Genomic DNA, 24,567 nt, shown 5'->3' on the forward strand with positions numbered 1-24,567 from the left:
TACAATCTCTAAAGATAGACTAAGTAAAGTATATTAGAAAAGCAATATACAACATTCTCAAAAAGGTGAATAGTTGCTATTAGTTTTGTGTGGTTTTGCCGTCCGTCCGTCCCGTCTAGATCTTGTAAACTAAAAAAGATGTTGAAATCCGACATTGTGATATTCTAGCCCTTTCAAAGTTCTGATGCACGCTTTCCTGAAAGCGAAAAATGCATTTTTTAAAATCAACTAGGTCACCCCCAAGGCCGCCTCTGCATTTCCTAAACAGCTTAAAAAATGGTGCCTTATGGATATGGCAATTTCCAAATGTGCTTAAGAATCCAAAAATAGAAGCCCTCTGACAAGCGGGTTAACCAACGTATGACACAGTTTTTCGTGCACCGCTAAAATGGGTCAGTGATGCCTAAACACTTTTTGGCTGGAGCTCATGTTGATTTAAGACACATGGACCTCGGGCCGCAACATCGAGTCCAATGAAAGCAAGAACTGACGGTTTTATTATGTTCATTGTGAAGAAGTTTCCATCAGATTATTAAGCACCACGACACAGGCCGTCTTAGCTCCACAGGCCGTAGCTTGGGCATCACTGAAAAATGACTGTGTATTCCTTGTGCAAGTATCGGGTTTTTCCGATTGTTTGTAACCAGCTTATAACGATATGGATTCGAAAAGAAATGTAGGTCTTTGATAATGTGACCTAGAAACATGGTCATCACGTGAAGTGTGTACTGTGCTGGGCCAAGTGCTAAGCTGCAGTCATTTTCGTCAATGCATTTGTGAACATTTCCAGACGTGTCTCATAGACCTACCTAATGTAAGTTTGTTGAAGTAACATTATAATAATAATTGTTTCTTATAGTCAGTGTACACATGAAGAAATTGTTATACGTTGTTTTCGTTACATCTAAACATTGTCCGTGTCAACTTGCACATGTTTAGCGTTCAAAAGCTAAATGTAGGAATCTTTTTTTAAACTTTAAAGGGAGTGTAATAATTGTAACACGCGGATTCACTAGAGCTAATGTGAATCAATTCATATCAAAGAATCTTAAGTGTTGTTTTATTTTCGAACTTTTATGAATATAAACATATTTAGCTTTAAGCTATTTATAGCTTTGACTGACCTATTTCAATGTCTAAAGAAAAAAAACTGCGTCGTTTTTATTTTCGTGGCCTTGACAAAAAGTGTATGCATGTGTGTGTGTGTCTTTTGTGTGTTAGTAGTGTTAAAATCAAGACAATTTATTATTATACAAATATAATTGATTGATATTCTTTTTATTATGCTGTTGATGTTTGTAATAAATGATAAAACCTCTTAAAAACTGAACGATCTCATTTGTGTTAATGCACAGACATAGGAACCAACTTTATAATTTACATTAACATCGACGGCAGGCCCATAAACCGTTTAATGCATATTCAAATATGCATAGTCTACTTATATATAAAGTCAAGGCTATGGATGTTGACTTGATACCTGTTAATATGACTAAAACGACTTGGACACTTTTTAAAAACTTGTTTTTCATTATTTTTATGTGTAGAATTAAAGAGTTTAAGAGTAACTGACAATGTAGCCTTGAGACTAAGCAGCCAATTAACTCATGTTTTTTTTTTGTAATGCACAACTATTAACGAGAGTGTTATGTGGCAAGCACAGTGACCAACCGCTTACCCTTACTCTTACTAATATCAGGTAGGGGCCCAACCATTAGAGTCGGGGGGGGGGGCGGAGACTTATTAACGTCTTATCTTATCTTATCTTATATAATACAGACGTTACTTCAAAAAAGAAGATGATTACGTCCTACGCGTCATGCATTTAGTCATGCATATTAACCAATGACTTAAATTCTGCCAAGTCACTGGTTTTCCTGGCTAGCTCAGGCAAACCATTCCATGCTCTAATAGCACTAGGGAAGAAGGAGTATTTGTACAAATTTGTCCTAGCATATGGGACGAGGAATGTGCCTTTATCTTTGTGTCTTTCAGAGTATTTTATTAAATTTTGTTTTTGTATGGGAATACCAGAGTTAAAATTCATTATGTCTTCATCGTGCTTTCAACTCGTGGATCCTCCCCTCTACCAGGCGCTATTTTGTATTCAAAACCAATTTCACCATTAAAAAAAAAGAAATATTTTTTTTAACTGATTAAAAATATGCAGATTACGGAACTGTACCCCCCACGGTGAAATATACCTGTCCCCCAGACACAAGGGTCGGTAAAGAGCCAATCCCTTTTTTCTGGCCACGGGTCAAAGGTTCATAAAAGGGATTTATCTTGAACCTTTTTTGGACATCTCGACGAGCTTGAGAAATAGAATAAATATTCAAAGCTTTGCGTCCAAGGATACGACAATGGTGAAAACAAGTGTAACGTTAATAGTTGAGTTATATTGTGAATTAATCTTTTGACAAAAAAATAATCCAAAAGAGGAAATAGTCCTACAATTGGGTGAGAAATAAATGAAGTTTGAAGCTAGCGATCAGTGCTGACACCAACTATGAATATGATTATGTGTTTCATACAACAGCAGAGCTAAAGTACTAAAGTTATTGAGAGAAAAAAGTAAGGTAAAGTAAATATGGTGAACCAGAAATGTTCCAATGACTCGAACCACAGACATCCAAACCGGCCTCATCTATCCAGACTACCAGGTCTAAAAAAAAAACAACAAAAAAAAAAAAACTTTTCTTATCAATATTGTTATTTTGTCTCCGCATCATACCCAGGCTTACGCGTTTACACAACCCCACCCAGAGCCCGTCCACACCTCCTTCTATTCTCGTTTTCCCAACCTTTCGAATAATGTGAAGAAAAAAAAAAGATCCGTTATTTACCCAACGTCATTAAAGATGTTAAGCAGTTACTCAATTACAGATTACAGACAGAACAAGGAAAATAGACAAATATTCTTCTAGAAGGTAATATAAAGGGGAAGAACTCCGTCTATAAATACTATATCTACCAATAAAATACAAGCTATTTTCCTTTTTCGATATCAAAATAATTAATTATTATATTGAATAGACTAATGAGTATTTTTGTTAGGTACAATAAATAATTGTTTTGAGTATCAACTTGATCAGAGAATGCGTGAGGGAGAAATAGCGTTGACAATTATTCAGGGGGACTAAACCCAGCAAATTTAGTCATTATGTGAATACTGAAGTATTAGCTTCTCTTGTTACTATTGAAAAAGTAATAAATAACCAGTGGTTAATTGTGTCATTGGTTACTTCTTTTTTATTGATTCATGTCATGTCTACGTCAATGAATAATTGTGCAAAGTTTCTGATTGATCCGAGAATGGGTGTGGGAGAAATAACGTGTGCACACTTTTTACCAGACAGACAGAGTGACTTGTTATAAGGTTTGTAAGGAGATAAATTGAAGGAAATGTACATTGTCTTTCGAATTTCGTAAATAATACTGGTATTTACAGCCTCCCATGAAAGAAAAAGTTCAAAAGTTAAACAAAATTATTGAACAAAATGGATTCGGAAAGATTTTATGCCTCATAGTTTTATCGTTAATGCAAACATGACCGTAAGCCTACTATTGTATATTGCAATACTATTTTTTAAAAAGTCTTTAAAAATTATTTTTTTCCAATGGCACTTTTTAATGTGTAAATCGGACAGTTTCAAGTCCGTTATATTACAGTATATTAGAGAGCCATGCACAGCATATATCCCCCACAAACAATTTTGGTCTTGCGGCGACATTGAAAAGTACATTCGAAACGCGAAACAAAGGCTACTGCCCTACTTACCCAAATGTCTTTAATGCACTATTTATTAGGCTATTTATAGTAAAGTAATAGTTGGTTTTCCCGATATTTTGTAAACAGTTGTAATGAGATGGGGCAAAATGTTAGACTTTGAACAATGTAACGAAACGTAACGTAACGTAAATAGGTCAACACTGCTGGACTGTGAAATTTGTAGGTTTTAGCTACTGGGAACTACATTAGGGTTGGAAACACATTGATGAACATTTACAGACGCTTCTCACAGACCCACTTAATGTAAGTTTGTTTTGAAATAACTTTATACTACTACTTGATGCTCTTTGTTTGTGTACAATAAATACATGGAAGAAAATTACTTGCGGCTGCTACATGGGCGTAGTCAGGGAGTTAAGGTTGAACATCCTGAAATTAATCTCCCCCTCCCTCCCTTGGAGGGTGGAATTTTGCGACTGATTTGTTTTTGTTTTTGTTTTTTTTTGGCTTATTCTTTTTTCATTGCATAGAAATTTTATTTGCAAACTACAATCACCACATACCTTTATCGTTGCCAAAGAGGGGGGGGGGGTAGTTTAAAAATTTCCTTCATAGGGCTTAGAGTTTAAAGCTACCTCTTCTATAAAGAAAAAGCGTAGCTAAAGGGGGTACTGAGTTTAACCCCCTCCCTTACCACTGCCGAATCCAGGGGGTGGGGGGGCGGTAGGGGCGATCGGATGCCCCCCCCCCCCACTCGGCCGACCCCCCCCCCTTCTGAATTTTAGTATAGAATTTGTAATATACTAAGTCAATTCATAACCTTAGAAACAAGGCTTTATTTCAATAAAACACGACTGATACACACAATAACACAGTACAGACTGGTCACGATTCACAGACTACGATAATGCGAACACGATTACAAATACTAGCACGATTACAAGCACGGGTAACACACAAGTTCATTTAACGATCACTCCATTCACCCCTCCTTTATTTCTTTCTGGGTCTTAGGTTATAACCATGCGCCTGAAGGGAAGGATCCGGAGGTATCTCTGGCGTAGACTTTTCTCCTTGCAAGTCGTAACTGTCCTGTACGGGACTCGAGTCAATATTGGCCTCTGGCATTGGGTGGCTCCCCTGTGAGTCACTGATGACTTCTGGCTGGTTGTACATCATTGGGGTGGGACTCTGTGAATTACTGATAGTTTCAGGCCCGTAGCGACTCCCTGGTGAGAGATCCGAAGAGTCACCGACCTCTTGAGGCAGAATACCGTTCTCTGGTTCGAAATAGTCGTTCGTGGAACTTTCCTTTGGCGCCAGGTGCCTAAGCGACACTGTCTCCTCCCGGCCGTTTGGAAATCGTATATGGGCGTACTGTGGGTTGCAGCTAATAAGTTCAACCTCTTGTACCAATGGGTCAAATTTTGAAGATCTTACAGGGGATTTTAGTAATACTTTGCCTGGGTTCTGTAGCCAAGTAGGCAAGGATGTTCCCGTTGGCGATCTTCTGTTGAATTTGAAGATCCGTTCGTGTGGAGTTTCATTAGTAGAAGTACACAGTAATGATCGAATTGAGTGAAGTGCCTGGGGCAACACAGATTCCCACTGTGATAGTTCCAACTTCCCTGAGTCCAATGCTAATAAAATAGCCTGCCACAATGTTTTATTCAGCTTTTCTATTTGCCCATTTCCTTTGGCATTATAGGGCGTTGTCCTGCTAGTGGCTATGCCCTTAGAATGTAGATATTCTGTAGTTTCTGTGGACATAAATGATGTGCCACGATCAGAGTGGATGTAACTGGGTGTTCCAAAGAGGAAAAATAACTGGTCGAAGCACTTTATTACTGTCTTAGATGTCATATCAGGACAGGGAAAAGCGAATGGAAACCGCGAATATTCGTCAATCATTGTTAACAAATACTTGTTGCGAGTAGCTGATGGCAAAGGACCTTTAAAGTCAACACTTATTCTTTCAAACGGCTGTGTGGCCTTGATGAGCGTACCTGCAAATTCCTTATAGAATTGCGGTTTAATTCTATTGCAGGTTCTGCATTGTTGAATGGTCTGTCTGACCTCTTCAACCGAGAAGGGTAAGTTGTTTGACCTGACATAATGTAGAAGTCTAGTGACACCTGGATGACACAGGTAGTCATGGTACGTCTTCAGGCTACTTTGTTTCGTCATGGTTGCACAGTGCCCTCTAGACAAGGTGTCTGCTGCTGTGTTGGCGTTCCCAGGTCTATACTGTATATCAAACTTGAAGCTTGCTAGTTCCAATTTCCACCTTTGTATCTTATCGTTTTTAATTTTCTTGTCATGAGTGTCTTTAAATATGTATGAAATAGACCGCTGGTCCGTAATAAGGGTAAAATGATTGCCACACAAATAATGCTTCCATTTGCGTATGGCTTCAATTATTGCAGTGGCTTCTTTCTCTATGGCAGATTGATGCCTTTCAGTAGGTGAAAGAGTTCTAGAGAAGAATGCAATAGGTCTTCCCTCCTGATTTAAAGTGGCAGCTACTGCGATGTCAGAAGCGTCAGTTTCCACAATTAGAGGATGGTCATACTTTATGGTGAAAATTGCTGCTTTCTGCAATTCTTCTTTCAAGTCTTCCAACGCTGTTTTTACTTCTGTGGGTACAGGAAAAATTTGATTTTTCATTATAGGATACATTTTGTCGGAGAAATTTGGTATCCAGTGAGCATAATATGCCAAAAGTCCTACAATCCTTTTCTGAGACTTCAGATCTTTTGGAGGTGGCAAATCTCGCAGAGCTTGAAATCTATCAGGGTCCGGCTTCAAATGCCCTTTGGATATTTCATATCCAAGCAGCTTTACCTTCTTAGTAGCAAATACACTTTTACTTTCGTTGAAAGTTATTCCGTATTCCAGAGCTACCTTCTGAAAATGCAACAGATTTTTGTTATGGGAGTCTACATCTGTACCACATATTGTTACATTGTCGACATAGGCAAACGTGTCAGACAACTTTTCTTTTTCTATAATAGTGTCTATGGTTTTCTGGAAGCAAGCTACACCGTTAGTGACCCCAAAGGGTATTCTGCAAAACTGGTAGAGTTTACCACAAGCTTCGAAGGCTGTGTATTTCTTTTCGCTCTGTTGGATAGGTATTTGGTGATAAGCACTCTCCAGATCCAATGTGCTAAAGATTTCATACCTGGAAATTTTCTCTACCATTTCATCCACTCTAGGCATGGGGTAAGCGTCCAGGTAAGTAAATCTATTTATAGTTTGGCTATAATCAACGACCATTCGCTTTTTGTGCCGCTCATTGGTCGTGACAAGGACTTGAGCTCTCCAAGGTGATTTGGAAGGTTCAATGATACCGTTTCGTATCAATTTCTCAACTTCAGCTTTAATAAATTGTGTGTCTTGGAAGGAGTAACGACGAGATTTAGTAGCAATAGGTCTGCAATCAGGGGATAAATTTGCAAACAATTGTGGTGCCTCTACCTTAACAGCATTGAGCGAGCAGACATGAAATGCAGGTCGACCACCGTTGAATGGAATTATCAGTTCTTTGTGTAATGCGAGGAAATCTAACCCAAGCACTACATCAGTGCAAAGTTCATCTAGTAACGAAAGTTTGAATTGATTGTAAACTTCCCCTTTGTATTTTAGCGATGCAAACGTGTGGCCTCTTGTGACGCTTGACAGTTGAGATGACGCCATAGAAATTTTGTGCTTTGAACGTGTCACTGACCAATCGTACTCTCTTGGTATGTTTGAAGAAATGTAGCTTTCCCCGCTACCTGTATCAATTAGGGCTTTTGGGTTCACGCCATTTACAGAGATGTGTACTGTTGATTTAGTTAAACCAGGTACAGACGAAGTAGCAATTAGTGATGTTAGATGTGTAGAGTCCTTAATGCAGCTACAATCTTTACAAGATTGTCTTTTAATCTCGTGGCTAGGAGATGTTTTGACTTTTGTTTTGGTTATAGGAGTGTTGCGAGACCTGCAAACCTTCGAAAAATGTCCATTTTTCCCGCACGAATGACACATGCAGTCTTTGGCAGGGCATTTCGCTCTGAGATGCCGACTACCTCCGCAAAAGAAACATTTAGTATTCACTGTTGCGATTGTTTCTGAGTCCACCATTTCTTTGGTTGAGATTGCCGATGACGAAAGAGATGACTCTACCAATTGAGACGGAGTACTAAACGAACTGGATTCTTTTTGGGCCATGTCGAGAGTCTTGGCAATATCTAAAGCCATTTTCAAGTCAAGGGATCTTTTCTCAAGAAGCCTCTGTCTAATTACACTCGAACGCATGCCGCTAACAAAGGCATCGCGAATGGCGTCCTCTTCATTTTTGTCAGCACTGACAGCTCGGAACTGACAATCTCTGGCCATCACTCTCAGCTTGTGTACAAATTGATCAAGACTTTGATCGACTTCTTGTTTGCAAGTTGCAAGCAAATGTCTGGCCAATGTTTCATTAGGGGCCTTCACAAATAAATTCTCAAGAATAGATTTTGCTTCTGAGTATTTAGAACAGGTAGAAATATACTGATATAAGGATGGAGACACAAAGTTGCATAGCAGGTCAAACTGTTCGCTTTCACTAGCCCCTACCTTCGTTGCGAATCTGTCAAAACAAGAAATCCAATGTTTCCATGTAACTGAAGCATTAGTTGAACTAGGATCAGCATCCAGTCTATTGGGACGCAAAAACTTGTCCATTTAAGAATGGTTTTATTGAAATAAATTGTAATATACTAAGTCAATTCATAACCTTAGAAACAAGGCTTTATTTCAATAAAACACGACTGATACACACAATAACACAGTACAGACTGGTCACGATTCACAGACTACGATAATGCGAACACGATTACAAATACTAGCACGATTACAAGCACGGGTAACACACAAGTTCATTTAACGATCACTCCAGAATTCACACAATTTGTATACGAATTTATTGCTTATGTTAATAATATATGTTAATTATTTATATGTCAACCTATTTTTAGATTATTTCGCCCCCCCCCCCTTTAGGCATTTTGGCCAATTTGGTGGGGTCTGGAGGGGGCGATGGCATCAATCCCGCCCCCCCCCCCATAAACTTTCGAGTGGAGGGTGCGGTCCAATAAATTTGTAGAAATCACAGCTTGCTAACATAATCAATTTAATAATCTATATGATTAAAACGTGTTATTGTTGTTTAAACCGATCTTTATATTATGTCGTTCCCCTGTTTTCCGATTGGGTGGGGGTGGGGGGGGGGCGAATACATCTACTGCCACTCCCACCTAAATCCTCTGAGTGTGGGGGGGCGGTCCTACTTTTATGGGGAAATAATAGTTTGTAAACAAAATTAGATGAATATCTATATAATATAAGCTATGTATTGATATGTGAACCCATTTGTATATTATGTCACACCACACTCTAATCTCAAATTCTATCATTAGTAAATATAAAATGAAAAAGGGTTGTACTAGGTGGAAGGGGTGATACATGCAATCGCCTTCCGCCCATCGGACAAACCAATGCTTTTTCTTTTTGAATTATGGATAAGAAATTACAAAATTATTAGAAAAATCTGTCACTAATATACTTTATATGTGCTATAAAATAAACTCTTATATCGAGTCGCACAAGCCTTATTCTTTAATGCCAAATGCAATCATTAGCAGAAATTATAAAAAGGATCAAGGATTAATAATAATAATAATAATAATAATAATAATAATCTTTATTATCCGTAAGGAAATTTGTCTTACAAATTGTGCATTACACCAAACAAAAACATGATAACTATAAGAAACCAAAGTGTACATTCACACCAGACTCACTCAAAATTTACATGTGACAAAGTTTATACCAGGTTGTTCTTATTTAATGATTTGATTGCCAGGGGAATCGTTTTCATTCTACCGCCCCTCCCCTTTCCATGCGAAAACATGATGTTTTAAAACAAAATAGTCAACTATGGCCACAGAGTATATGTAATTTCACATAAATTTATCATATTTTTTTAAAGAAAGACTTTGCTTTGAAAAATTTAGAATTCATACGAAATTTTTCAGAATAAGAGTAACAATTGAGATGAGTTCTGAACCAAAATATTCTTTTCCTAGTCACCTTTTTCCAACCTTTACTCAATCTGCTATTTTTCTAGTTATATAAATTTGAGAATATAGTTAATAATTTATGCTTCAATAATAAAAATGTAAACAAATTTAGAGTAGAGTCTAATTGGTCCACTTAATTTCTCCTCCCACTTCCGAAACTTTTCGTTAGAGCTTTGACTTATGGTTCTGTAACAAAACAAAGTTACAAACATGCTTATTGAACAAAATGTATCACTTACAAATGAAATTTTAAAAAAGTATTATCCTAATTTTTTTTTCGTCGGCGATCTTCAAAGTCTAAATCTAAATATGTGGAGTATCTTCAAATTGTTTTATTTGCATTGTAGTAAAGGCCTTTCTAATTCATATTAGAATATTTTTTCAAGTAAAACATTATTGAAAAGTTCATTTTTTAATAGGTAGATGACAGGAGAAAGCGTTTCAGCAGTGAAAAATCCAAGAAAACGCGTTTGGCGTCGGGGCCTTGCCCCGAACCCCACTGATAAATAATGAGCTGTAAATGTCAGGAGAATGCGTTTCTGTAGTTAAGAATGCTAAAAAACGATTTTGGCGTCGGTGCGATCCCCACTGATAAATAATGAACTGTAGATGACAGGAGAATGCGTTTCAACAGTGAAAAATGCAAGAAAACGCTTTTGGCGCCGGGGCTTAGGGTTAGGGTTTACTGGGCGTTAGGGTTGGGGTCTGGAAAAAATTCGCCCCCCCCCCACTCCAAAGTTCTGGATCCGCTACTGTCCCTTACCGGGGTTTTTTGAAGTTAAAACCCCCTCTTCGATGTAAAAAAAAAAAACTAAAGCAAACTACAGTTATGATATTCGATGAGTTTAAAATTCCCTACAATAAAAATTTAAAGAAAAACAGTCTCTTTTTTCCATAAATGTAGACAAGGGGTTTGGATATTAAAACCCCCTTCCAAAAAAAAAAAAAAAAAGCAAAGCTACTGCCACTAAATTCCATAAGCGTAGGAAAATGGATTTTGTGGTTACCCCTTTTTTTTTCCCAATAAAAGTAAAGCAAAACTATTTTTACCATTTGAGTCAAGCAATGGCATTTATTTATACTACCATGAATTAAGTCAATCTTCTAGATTTATTAGTCTAGATCTATTACATCTTTGATGATTATCAAAACTTATTGATCAGGTCCGGCTCTAGCAATTGCGGGGCCCTATGCAAAACGAATTGCACGGGGCCTAGTCTGGGTAGGGATAAGCACAATGTCAAATTTAAGATTTTTTAAATAAGAAAATACTTTCGTTTTTGCAAGAAAATTTTTATTAAATGGAAGCTCACAATGCTGTCTTTATTAATTGGCACCCCAAAATGACAAAATGTCCATTTTTCTGGAAATTTGAATAATTCCAGGAGATATGCAGGACTTTTTTTTGTATATTTTGCCTTTTTATGAGATTTTCTGGATGCGCTGAAAATCAGGCCGATGAAACCTTATTATTATATAAAAGTTATAATGGTTTCATTTAATAATTTACACTTAGAATTAGCGCGGGGCCTATGAAAGCACGAGGCCAATAGCGACCGCATAGGTTGCAGTGGCCTAAAGTTATTGATGCAATTATTTATATTATAAAGTAGAAAGTAAGGCGTATGTATGTATGTATGTTACGAAGAGAAATCGTTTGACCAATCTTGATAAAACTTGGCAGAAATGTTCGTCGGGTACTAACTTAGACTGTAGTGTATGTATTGTGCCCTAAAACAAACTTAAGACCCTAAAAAAAAAAAGTTGACCAACTCTATGAAAGCATTAAAACTTCATCGATGTAGGCTATGTTTACAATATTTACATGAAAAGATCGAAAGGATCTAGATCTAGATCTAATTTTTAAAACTACAATATGCGCAGATAGTTTTTTACTTTGACACATGAAAATACAAAATATAGTCAATAGATTTATTAGTTGATAAAATTAAGCTTCAAATGTGTGTTTCAAAAGCATTTTTACATAAATTCGTTCCTTATATCTGCGAATTTACAATTCCTGACGAACATTCTTTCGTTAGACATTACGCGAAATGTTACACATCTCTCTATTCCTAGGTCTAAAACTCTAATTCCACTCTAAGATGATACAACTTCTCTTCGCAAAGATAGTTTTATACTTTAACATATGAACATATTAATTATAGTCCATTCATTTAATATTTTAATCAAATTAACATTCAAATTTGTTTTTCTAAAGCATTTTTACATAGATTCAATAAGGTCAATAAGCTATTTTTAGCTCCATTCATAATATTTTTTTTATTCATGAATTCATGTATTTGATTTACTTATAACATTATTATTTTCTTTAACTGTTTCAAATGCATAATATCAGTTACTATATCAGCAATACGCGAGTTAAGACCCGCGGGCAGCGGGTAATATTTGTCTAGTACTTAATATTAGCTGTGTCTATAGAAACGTATTTTTAAAAATATTTTTCTTGTTTTAGTTTGAAATACAAGAGATAATGCTTAGCGCCGGGGCTATGCCTCGGACACCGCTGGGAGAGATCTGACCCCAAGCTGACAAAGGAAGGTTGTCTACTGTCGTTCCTATTTTGGGCACAAAAGAAGTGCGCAAAAATGTAGAGACTGTATTTATAAAGATTGATTACATCCAAGTAAGTATATGTATGTAAATGTGTGTGTGTGTGTTTGTGTTTATGTGTGTAAAGGAAAAAAATTCTCCCCGCCCCAAATCCCTACTCCATGTTAAAAATCCTGGCTACTCCTATTGGTTGTTTAATATTATTTCATATAAATTAGCACAAGTTTAGCCTTCGAATGTTATTGCATTAATTTTGAGTTAGTGAATTGATTCTTACACACAAGAGCTAAGTAGATTAAATGTAGATCGATTCATAATAAACAAATAATGTTGACTGTTATTTTTACCTTTACAAACACGTGTAAGGACATGAATATGTTTGAGTATAGCTATTTTTATAAAAGCTTATGTTGGTATAAGTTGATTTAGTCCCCTGGGGAATCTTGAGCACTGAGTACCTTTAAAAAACGATCATGTAAACATTCACCAAGACGGCCCCTTTTTCCCACCCCCCTTTTCACAACTGTTCCAGACTAGTGATATGATCATAGCGCATTGAGAAAATTAAAAGCTTAAAAAAAAAGGTAAAAATATATCTAGCACAAAGATTTATATGTCTTGGTCGATCAAACCCAGAATATAAAATTATATGACTGATCCAAAATAATTAAAATTAATATTAGCTTTTTTTTTAAAAAATGTATTCTTTATGGGTTTTTTTTGTTTATTGTGTCTGACCAATTTTAATCGTAGTAGGTACCAGATCAACACCTCTAGCCTTGACTTTATGACCTTGACAATCTATGTATACCACTACATACGCTAGTATAGATCAAACTTTGGTCCCTTTATGTGTGGGTTTGAAAACAAACTTGAGATCGTTAAATGTATAAGTAGATCTAATTGTATCATGTTTTATGCAAATCAACACCATAATATATATATATATATATATATATATATATATATATATATATATATATATATATATATATATATATATATATATAATATATATATATATATATATATACATGGGCGTAGCCAGGGGGGGGGGGGTTTGGGGTTCAAAAAAAGAAAAAAATCCCCCCCCCAAACCCCCCCCCCCCCCCCCCGAAAAAAAATCCTATATGATATCTTGACTGGAAAACGGAAACAAATTCTTATCCGATAATGATAAGATCACAGACCTATATATATATAGATTGCTATATATATAACTATTTTTCAAGCTGTAAGGGAAGTCGGCCCGAATCTAGAATAATCGATCTTTTCTGTCTTAGAAAAGTAACGATCTTTAGTTTTCAAAGTTTAGAAATAAAGCAAAAACACTTTTTTCGGTACTAAAATGGGCTATTAATCACAGAACAATGAAAACAAGCCATTTTATGTTAGTTTCCACTGAGAAAATTTTTTCGAAAATCCTAGATCGAAATAATTGACCTCTGATTTTAATCATCTTATGTACATTTAAATAGATTGATTTCCTACATATTTCTATAGGAGGCATCTAAATATTGCAAAATAATAATTACGAGACGAGCGTGCTTATATTTGATGTTCAATTACTAGATCTAGACATGGGCGTAGCCGGGGGAGGGGTTCCTTGGGTTCACCCCTCCCCTTTTTTAGAAAAGAAATAATGCAAACGACAGTCACCAAATTCCATGAGCGTAGCAAAGGGGATTTTGAGTTTAAAACCCCCTCTAACTAAAGTTAGTTTTTACGAAAAAAAAAAAAGCCCTATTCAATATAAGACTAAAGCATACAATAGTCACCAGATTCTATCAGCTTAGCCAAAAAGGGTTTTGTGTTTAAAACACCCTTACAAAGGGCCTTAAGTTAAAACCCCTTCTAGAGGGTTTGGAGTTTAAAATCTCCTTTAGTGGGGTGCTTTGTAGGGTGCTCTGTAGGGTTAGCTTGTCTCCGTACAGGGCAAGACTCCCGCATGCACGAGTTATATCTGCTCCAGGACTAGCCGTATCTTCGAATGTGTTTCTGAGCACCCTGGAGTCGTTGAGAATGTGCTCTACTGTCTCACTTTCCGTGTGACAATCTTCACTAGAATTCGAACTCGTGAATTTCTTCCTTCTCCCAACCAAAAGCTGTTGTGTACATAAATTTCATTAAAATCACTTCAGTTCTTCGTGCTAAGATCGCTGACTCTTTGACAAGGTTCACGTTGGTTACAATGAATATTCTCATGAAAAACCAGCCCGACGATTGACGTTCATAACATCTTCATTGTTTCACTCCTAGTTTTATTGTTAGAGATAGATATATAAGTGCAACCACAGCTAACAACCACAATCTTATCTGAAAAGTTGGTTGGCACACGAAATGTTTAGTAATCGAATTGATCTTTCCGATCAGAAATAAAGGAAATAGATCTTATTAGATCTAACCCCCTGTTTACTAGCTGTTTTTTGGAAGCTACAGGCTATATAGGCACATTAAATAGGTACGTGTTTTAAATCAGAAGACTTCCGATACTCTATTAATGGAGTTAAATAAACATTGAAACAATTAATATAGCCTTTAAACTTAAGATAACTTACCGTTTTGACTGCGATGTGGGTAGATGGAGGTGTGGGGGGGGGGGAGGAAAGTGTAGAATTACTGCTTCACCATGAGAATGTGTGGCATTGTAAGAAATCGGTTTGTCGTGGCTTATCGATATCCAAGGTATGTTCGGTATTCATGGTTTGTTCGGTATCCAAGGTATGTTCGGTATTCAAGGAGTTTTCGGTATCCAAGGTTTGTTCGGTATCCAAGGTATGTTCAGTATTCAATGTTTGTTCGGTATCCGATGCACATTATTGAGCAAATTTCGTGGTTGCTATCCGAAATGTTCGCTTATGAAGGCGTTCGCTAGTTGAAAGTTCAATATGTGTCCTTTCTTTGTTATAAATAAAGTTTTTATATTACACTCGCTTTAAACCTTGTGATGCAACAATTGAACTTTATTATAATACTGGCAAACGCTATAAATTAACAACCTATATTTGCATATTAAAAAACAATAAAGTTACCTTTCAGACCTTGTGGTCTATAGGGCATATGATGTAAAGGTCATCTGTTTCTGTGGCTTACGGTTTACGAGGGTGTCATGTGGCCAGCACAACAACCGACCGCATTCATTTTCCCCAACTAACGCCAGGTACCCTTTAGAGTTGGGTGGACTCAGAGGCGCCCAAAGATCACGAAATTAAAAATCTCACTCTTCACCAGGATTTGAACCCTGGACCACGGTTCAGAAGCCAAGCGCTTTACCTCTCAGACACCACGTCTCCATATTTGCATATTTTATAGGGTGAACAACGTAGAGCAATGATGTTTTTGAAGAACAAGTCATTTTAGAGAAGTAATTATTCTGAAGAACAATGCGGCTAGCAATGTTTGACTTCACAATCCTCATTGGAGAGAATATATACTGACTACATTAATATATTAAGTAGTATAAAGCAATTTTTTTTTAAGTAAAACTATGCAGAACTATATTTTACTAGATAAATAATTGAATTAACAAAAAAAAAGACAAACATTTTGGGATATATATTGTAATAACTTAAGTGAGGCAACCCAACGAGGCACATATATCTTTATTTAGACGACATCACAAGTTCATAAAACAACATCTTTCTTAGGCACAGTCTTTTCACTTCGGCTCTCAACTTGGGCGGACATCGTTCTCCTCTTCCTAATGTTGACATCCTTTTAGGTCTAGTCTATCACAGTGCGCACCTTCTAACACTAGCCTGGATGGCGGTGTGCATGGCAGAGTTAGAACAATATTACACAGACTCTATTATATATATATAGTATTGCACTCTGCAGGTAAAAACATGCAACTTGTAATGTCACAAACTTGAACAGAATGACGAAAAACTACGAAGAAATCATACTTGAAGGTAAATGCTAAATTCTTTTTCTTTTACTTTTATTATACTTCATAACAAAATGTAATTTGTTCAAAACCATATTGTGTACTTTTAAGTGTGTACGGGACTAGATAGTCACATAACATTAAAAATGAATAAAATGTGAGAAGTCACAATTATAAATACACTTTAGGACAGTAATGTCCAAAATACAGCCCGCGGGCCAGATCTGGCCCGCCAAACGTTGGTGCAAACAAATGAAGTGGTTGAAGAATGTATCTTAACCTACGTTAGGGCTCTAATTTTTTCTCTAATGGATTGGTACCATGGCCTTTATCATTTATGTGATGGGACTCACAATCTAGAAACCACAAGGAAAAGTGAAAGGGTCTTTACTTGTTTGCGCAACACTCTAAAAGCCAACAAGTTTGTTTCATAAAGATAGTGCGGCTGTTTCAAACAAAAAGGAGAACATATATACGGCATTCTTGATTTGAGTCGCGAATAAAAAGATTGTTAAACTACTGGTACTATTGTAAAACTACGGGTACTATTGTAAAACTACGGGTGCCATTGTTAAACTACTACGGGTACTATTGTTAAACTACGGTACTAGATCCATAGGTTTCTACTTTTTAATAGTATAGTTTCAGGTTAATTACATTTCGTATCTCTATCTTTTTGTTGATGTGGCCCGCAACACGAGTGTTGGAAACGAAAATGGCCCGCGGGATAAGTGAGGTTGGCATCACTGCTTCAGGAGATTTCAACAATTGCAGGCTACATGTGATTCAATATGAGACAGATGAGTAAAAGCTGTGTCAAGGAAATCTCTTTTTTTTTTTGTGATTTGCTGAAACGCCATTCGGCTAGCTATATATGAATCTTGTCAACTCAAGTGGGCCTTAAGTATTGCAGAATCTCATCTATGGAGACAAATCCATAAATAAAGCTTTTTGGTGCATCTTGTGTAAAGACTATGGACGTATTGATAAGCGAAGTATTTTAATACATTTTTTTTATTGTCGTACGTTTTATTTTTTCAGGTTATGTTATATCATCATTGAATTTCTTAATACCGCTTTATCTTCTTTTTCTCTTCTTCATTGCTTAAAGAACATAAACGGTATTGCAAAAAATCATAAGCGTTTACTAAACAGTGGTTAGCTTGCTTAACGTTTAGTGCAAAATTCCCCCACTATAGATAAAAGAGTCAATTCAGTCAAGAACAAAACATTTAACACATTACTTATACCATACACTTAGAACAAAGTTGCATTTGAGTATACAATAGCCTCAACACACATCGACTGTGGAATATTGTCGTCATTCACATGTTGATAAAGGAGGCCCTATTTTTACGAATTGAGAATGTTTCCTGTAAGGGGCTACCCTTACCACTAGATGTCCTGTACGAGCGCTGTGAGAGCAACAAAGCGAAGCCTAATGCAGTATTGCATCGTTTTAATAGTGCAATGCGAGGCCATATGACTGTATGCAGCTGCATAATTTACATACCAGTGAATACAGACCTTGCAAGACATCGACATTGTCTTCAATTGCGAGGAATCAGTGGGATATTACACCTGGTCACCTAAATCCAGGATAATAAATTGACATTTTATTTGGCTTTTTAGTTTACCAACCTACTTTGTATTCCTATTCAAAATTATGTCGAAATTCTCCTCATCTGATATAGTCAAAGCTGTTGTCCTGACCTGGTCTGTTTAAGTTTTCGTCAAGGGCTTTTTTTTGGACCTTAATTATGTAACTTCCGTGAAAGCTCTCCTGATGTCTGTTTTTTCAGAGGCCATCTGCTGTTAGCTGCTTCACTATACAAGTATATCGAATGAGACCAATCCCATTGTTTTATATGACTATGACTTCGATTTGGTTTATTACTATACAACTATAACAAATAAATGATGAAACAGATCAATGCTTGTAGAATGTAATAAGACTTTTTAAATTTTAATCTGACATCCATTCTTCTTTGACTTTTTTTTTTTAGTATGTGGTGAAGATGAGTATAAAGAAAGTTTAGAGGCTTGCAAACACAAACAATGCCATGCCAAGTATGTACCACTCAACAATTTCGCATACAACGATCACCCGTTTCGGCATGAAAGGATCACGGAAGTGGCTCGACATTATCTGCCCCACGTCTACAACAGAAAGGATGTGTTCGACATCGTCCACGTCCTTTACCCGCTTGTGGTCAAGGTGCAGGCCTCTGGAAAGTTATGTGAGTCCGCCAGCGGGAGAGTGGTACACGTCGAGAATAGCAGCATTTCTCATCGAGTCGGTTCTACCGGGCAAGACGGGGCTGTACTCGTGATGACAGCTTGGCATATTGGTAAATACTGTCGCAATAAAGAGATCCAACTGACCTGCATTCTAGACTATAACGACCTCAACAATGTCGGAAAGACCATGAATGTCGTAAACATATATCACTATGACGAAGAAAGCGATGTTTGTGTTCTTGAGTGTCAAGCCCCGGATGCGAACACAGCAGATGTTTTAACGAAACGAGTCGCTGCTTTTGACAGTCTTTATTATAAACTTTACGACCGAATGAAGCAAAAGAAGAAGACATTCCACCGGTGGCAAACATCAGAATGGACTCTGAGTACTTTGGTAATCATTATTTCGCACCCTCATGGGGGCCCCAAACTGATATCTGTAGGAGAGAGGGTCAAGAGGGATCCTTTTGGCAAGAAACCTGTCACAAGTGATCTGCTTTACAACTACACAGCCCACACTTGTTTAGGGTGTAGTGGAGCCCCTGTCTTGGTGTTCGGGGCCCCCACACACAGCGCTGTATTTATACACAGGGGAAAATTAAAGGTTGATGGTACAAACTGCTCCTCCAAAGCTTGTAGGTTGAAAAAGGACAAACATGGTTATTGTTCTTGCAAAGGCTGGACATCATACAGTTAATGCCTTGTATTAAAAATCCTGTTTTTAGTTCAATTCTGATCTCTTAAGTATTATTTTTTTCTACTAAATTGTAAACCAAAGTATTTTTTTTATTTGAACAGTGATTAATTTGTAAAAATATTCATTGTACTTTATTTATACCCTTTGGTTCCCTTTCCAGTTAAGAACATTTTACAAGTTCATATTCCATTTCTTGGCATTTATAATTTGTATGATAAAACTTGCATTTCCGTTTCTGTAAATTTATCTGTAAGCTATTTAGCAGGTAAGTGACATCAGATAAACAAACTTAAAAATGTGACTCAATGCTCATATTCATAATTTTCACCAACTTGTCTTGCTTAAAAAAATATTTTACACTATTGCAGTACTGGTCCATTACAGAAGTGATTTAGAATTTCTTGATCAGTAGAGAACAAACTGTAATAATAAACTGCTCCAGATTAATATCAACAACTGTTAAATTATGGTTACTTTAAATAACTGTTCTAGGCCCATTTCTGTTTTTAATTTACACGAAAAGACTTACCTAACTGCATAAGATACTGAAACTTAATAATAATAATAATAATAATAATAATTTTATTTATAAAGCGCTGTTAACAAACAAAATGTAGGCTCAAGGCGCTGTAACAACATTACAAACATAAACACAATTGCTAGAATAACAGTTAATCTAAAAAAGTTTTAAACAAGTAGGTCTTAATGTTCTTCTTAAAAGTGGTATAGCATGTTGTCTGTCTGAGATCAATGGGGAGTGAGTTCCAAACCTTTGGTCCGTGAACTGAAAAAGCACGCAGACCGTAGCTTTTGAGGGAGAAACATGGCACTACTAAAAGCGTTGAGTCCATTGAGCGCAGGGTTCTCTGGGGGACATATGGAGTAATCAGTTCGCTAAGGTACAAGGGCATCTCATTGTTATATATACACTGATGACAAAGTGTGGCGACCTTGTAATCGATTCTCGCTTTCACGGGAAGCCAATGGAGCGTGCGCAAGAGCGTAGTAGCAGAATCTTGTCTAGTTTTTTTAAGGACTATTCGAGCGGCGTTGTTCTGTATACGTTGCAGCTTGGCTATTTTGTCATCAGGTATACCTGCTAGCACGGCGTTGCAGTAGTCAAGGCGGGAGAGTATGAATGCCACAGCTAACTTGACATAAACAATCAGAAGTAAGGCAAAAAGATAAAGCAAGCAAGACAAGATGGTGAAAAGTTTTAATTTCTCTGGCAATCTGAACATTAAAAATAAAAATAAACTTCATAGAATCCTAAATAGTGCTGGTAAAATCATTGGCAAAAAAACAAACCCCGTTTGAGCAGCTGTTTGAAACAAACATTCATAAAAAGCTAAAAAGATTCTAGAAATAAAAAAATCACCCTTTGGGTCAGGATTTTGTGATTTTACCATCACAAAAGATTTACAATACACCGATACCAAAGACAAACAGACACAAACACTCTTTTGTTCCCCTGGCAATCAAATCATTTAATAGACATTATCTAATATAAACGTTTCGCATGCAAATTATAAGTGAGTATGGTGTAAATGTATATTTTGGTTTTCTATTATTATGATGTTTTGTTTGGTGTAAAGCACAAATTGTAAGACAAATCTCCTTATGGGTAATAAAGATTATTATTATTATTAAAGGCATATTTCATATTCCATATGCTGGGATAAATTCTTATAAGTGATATTTCTTCCTTAGTGCCTTTAGAACAATGGCTTGTCAGAGTTTTAGTCTCTAGCATGCATGACTAGATTGACGTATGAGAATACGTAGGGTATAATTATCTTATCTTTTGAAGTAACTTTTGTTATTTATAAGATTATAAAAGATGTGTAACTTATTTTGACATATCTATCCTTGTATACATGGGCGTAGCCAGGATTTTTTTTCGGGGAGGGTTTTTGGGACCCCCCCCCCGACCTCCCCCCCCCCCCAGCGAAAAAAAAAAAATATATATATGTGTGTGTGTGTGTGTACATAATTAATCTTTATTACATTCTGACCCTTTCGGAAGACGTTTAATGTTTATTGTAGGCTACCCGCCCTTGCTAGCAAGGGGGTCTGGGGGAGTTCGCATAGTTCCCCCAGCGCGGGGCGAAGCCCCGCCGCCGAGCACTATTTCTGGTATTGAAAGCCAACAAAATGCATATTCTGAGGTATCTACAGTGCATTATCTTGCTATTAAAAAGTTTTATTTCAAAAACTAATGTGCTATTCTTACTAACTTAGACCCTCTAGCGCCGTTCGGCACATTTTCCGGCAAGCTGTTTCCGCAACTCTTATTTTGCGTAATTCATTTTGTCGCAGAACATGTCCCGCAAAACCTCATGCGACGCTCTGTCACAACCTTACTAAGGATTCGACTCCCAGTTCGGCATATGATTTCTTTGATTTAAAACCGATCTCTATGACTGACTCCTAAAATCTGTCTTAGCCATATTTGTTGAGACACATTTAATGATTTTCAATTTCGGCAGAAGACTATTCACACTTAATTAATGGAGCCCAATCCACTGGTAGAAATTTGTAACCTTTCTTGAATACGCTCTTGGAATTACATGCCTGTATTTCGCTTTAGATTTTATATGGAAAAGGAAAGTTTTTTCGACAAATCATCTGTTGAGGGGTTTTAAACTAAAAAATCTCAGTTTTTTTTTTGTTTTGTTTTTAATTCAAAACACCATTTAGCTACGATCAGAGAATTTGGTTTGCTTTAAAATAATATTGAAGAGAGAGGTTTTCAACTCTAAACGCTCTGTAGGAAAAATTTAAACTCAAAACCATCTGGAGGGGTTTTAAACTTTATAGAAAAAGCCATCTGGAGGAGGAGGATTTAAACTCAAAACCCCTTTGGCTACGCTCATAGATTTTATAGTGTGTAATTTGCTTTTTTTTTATATTGAAGAGGTAATTTTTAGCTTCAAACCCCAACTGGAAGGGGGAGGGTGGTTAAACTCAAAACCCCTTTGACTACGCTCATAGAATTTTGAGTGTGTAATTTGCTTTTTTTATATTGAAGATGGGGTTATCGTAAATTTTGGATGGGGTTTTAAAATCAAAATCTTCCTCAACTGTGCTGTTGGAATTTGGGGATTGTTGTTTGCATTTTTTTTTGTTTTGTTTTTTAGAAGAGGGGCATTTAACTGCAAAAAACTCTGGTAGGGGGTTTAAAATTCAAAACCCCCTGTAGGGGGTTTTAAACTCAAAGACCCCTGGTAGAGGGATTTGTATCTCAAAACCCCCTGATAGGGGTTTTTAAAATCTCAAAACCCCCTGGTAGATGGATTTAAACTCAAACCCCCCTGGTAGAGGGTTTTTAACTCAAAACTGCCTCGGCTGTGCTGTGGTAAGTGATGATTTAGTATTAAAATCTCACCTAAAATAAACAAAATGAAAGCAAAAATCAGTCACTTAATTCCGTCCCCCTCCCTGCGGGGGGGGGGGGGATTTCATTTCGGGGGGGGGGGGTTGAACCCCAAGAACCCCCCCCTGGCTACGCCCATTCTTGTATATAGTATTTTCAATCCATTTTCTAAAGATATTTTTCGCAAGCCTAATAAAGATATTAATATTTATTTATTTTCATTATCTGGCACTGTAAGATTCTAGGGGGTTTGTTAAAGAGAAACATAATTCATTGCAGTGTCCACTGAGAATGTTTCTGATGTGGCAAGTCTGCAGCAATACTGCCCTCTGACAGGTAATGAGGATTCTTCTATGAATGTTTAGGGCTTTGAATGTGTTTGTGAGGTTAGTTGTCATTATCCCTCTGTTGATATAACAATAAGTATATTAGTATTTGTATTATTTACATTACCTATTAGCTATTGGTTTTTACATGGGCGTAGCCAGGATTTTTTTCGGGGGTGGGGGTTTGGGGGGGTGAATTATATGTATTTATGTGTGTGTGTGTGTGTACATAATCTTTATTACATTCTGACCCTTCATTCTTTCGGAAAACGTTTATTGTGCCCTAGAATAGTTTCTTCCATGAGTTAGTGGAAAAATAGTAGATTCCACTACATTACTAGCAAAGGTGTCTGGGGGAGCGCTAGGAGCTCCCCCAGCGCGGGGCGAAGCCCCGCCGCCAAGCACTATTTCTGATATTGAAAGAAAACAAAATGCATATTCTGAGGTATCAACAGTGCATTTTCCTGCTATAAAAAAGTTCTATTTCAAAAACCTAATGTGCTATTCTTACTGACTTAGACCCTCCCACGCCGTTCGGACCATTTGACGTCAAGCAGTTTCAATAGAAATCTGTCACTGGTAATGTCTGAAGCCTCTTCCCACCTACCATGAGGACCTTCGTGAATGAGTGGCGTCAAGTTGTACTAGGATATCATTGCAACTCTTCTTATGCGTAATTCATTTTCTCGGAGAACATGTCCCGCAAACCTCATGCGTCGTTCTCTCACAATCTTACTAAGGGGTCGACTCCCAGTTCGGCATAGGATTTCCTTGATTTAGATCCGATCTCTATAACTGAGTCCTAAAATCTGTCTTAGCCATCTTTGTTCAGCTACATTTAGTGTTTTTCGATTTGGGTAGATGACTATTCACTGCAGTTTATTAATGGAGCCCTGCCACTGGTAAAAATGTGTAACCTCTATTGAATACGCTCTTGGAATTAAGCGACTGTAGTTTGCTTTAGATTTTATATCGAAAAGAGAAGTTTTATCGTCAAAATCTTCTGTTGGGGGTTTTCCACCTCAAAATGCTCTGTAGGGGGATCTTAGACTCAAAACCATCTGGAGGGGTTTAAACTTTAAAAAAAAAGTCATCTGTAGAAGAAACTCAAAACCCCCGATTGGCTTGGCTACGCTTAAATAATTTTAGTGTGTAATTTGCTTTTTTTTTTATATTGAAGATGTATTTTTAGCACCAAACCCCTCTGAATGGGGGTTAAACTCAAAACCCCTTTGACTACGCTCATAGATTTTAGAGTGAGTAATTTTCTTTTATTTATATTGAAGAGGTACTTTTTAGCTTCAAACTCCACTGGAGGGGAGTTTAAACTCAAAACCCCATAGACTACACTCATAACATTTTTAGTGTATAATTTGCTTTTTTTTATATTATTAAAGAGGTATTTTTTACCTTCAAACCCCACTGAAGTGGGGTTTAAACTCAAAACTGAGTCAAAACCCATTTAGCTACGCTCATAACATTTTGAGTGCGTAATTAGCTTTTTTTATATTAAAGATGGGTTTATCGTAAATTTTAGACGGGGTTTTAAAATCAAAATCCTCCTTAACTGTGCTCTTGGAATTAGGGGATTTTCGTTTGCATTTTTTGTTTGTTTTTGTTTTAT

The 24,567-nt window shown here is 36.8% G+C and overlaps 1 protein-coding gene across 3 annotated transcripts; it reads left to right on the top strand.

Annotated features, from left to right (window-relative positions):
- The first annotated feature begins 635 nt into the window (after positions 1–635).
- Positions 636–19,274, top strand: LOC106065347 (uncharacterized). Of its 3 annotated transcripts, none has more exons than XM_056009511.1 (4): positions 636–814; positions 12,320–12,490; positions 16,240–16,328; positions 18,310–19,274. In XM_056009511.1, exons 3-4 carry the CDS (start codon positions 16,295–16,297, stop codon positions 19,239–19,241), a joined length of 966 nt encoding a protein of 321 aa, XP_055865486.1. In that variant the 5' UTR covers positions 636–814; positions 12,320–12,490; positions 16,240–16,294; the 3' UTR covers positions 19,242–19,274. The 3 variants fall into 3 exon arrangements, with proteins under 3 accessions (XP_055865486.1, XP_055865484.1, XP_055865485.1); XM_056009509.1 differs by having other exon boundaries at positions 639–814; positions 16,255–16,328; XM_056009510.1 differs by lacking the exon at positions 636–814 and adding an exon at positions 3,779–4,036 and having other exon boundaries at positions 16,255–16,328.
- Positions 19,275–24,567: the final 5,293 nt, after the last annotated feature.

This window comes from Biomphalaria glabrata, chromosome 14 (assembly GCF_947242115.1).
Source record: "Biomphalaria glabrata chromosome 14, xgBioGlab47.1, whole genome shotgun sequence".
NCBI lineage: Eukaryota > Metazoa > Mollusca > Gastropoda > Planorbidae > Biomphalaria > Biomphalaria glabrata.

Excerpts from the sequence above, each read along its gene's own strand:
- LOC106065347 (XM_056009511.1), top strand. The coding sequence starts at position 16,295 with ATGACGAAAAACTACGAAGAAATCATACTTGAAG. Across the intron at positions 16,329-18,309 it reads CGAAGAAATCATACTTGAAG|TATGTGGTGAAGATGAGTAT; the intron begins GTAAATGCTAAA and ends TTTTTTTTTTAG.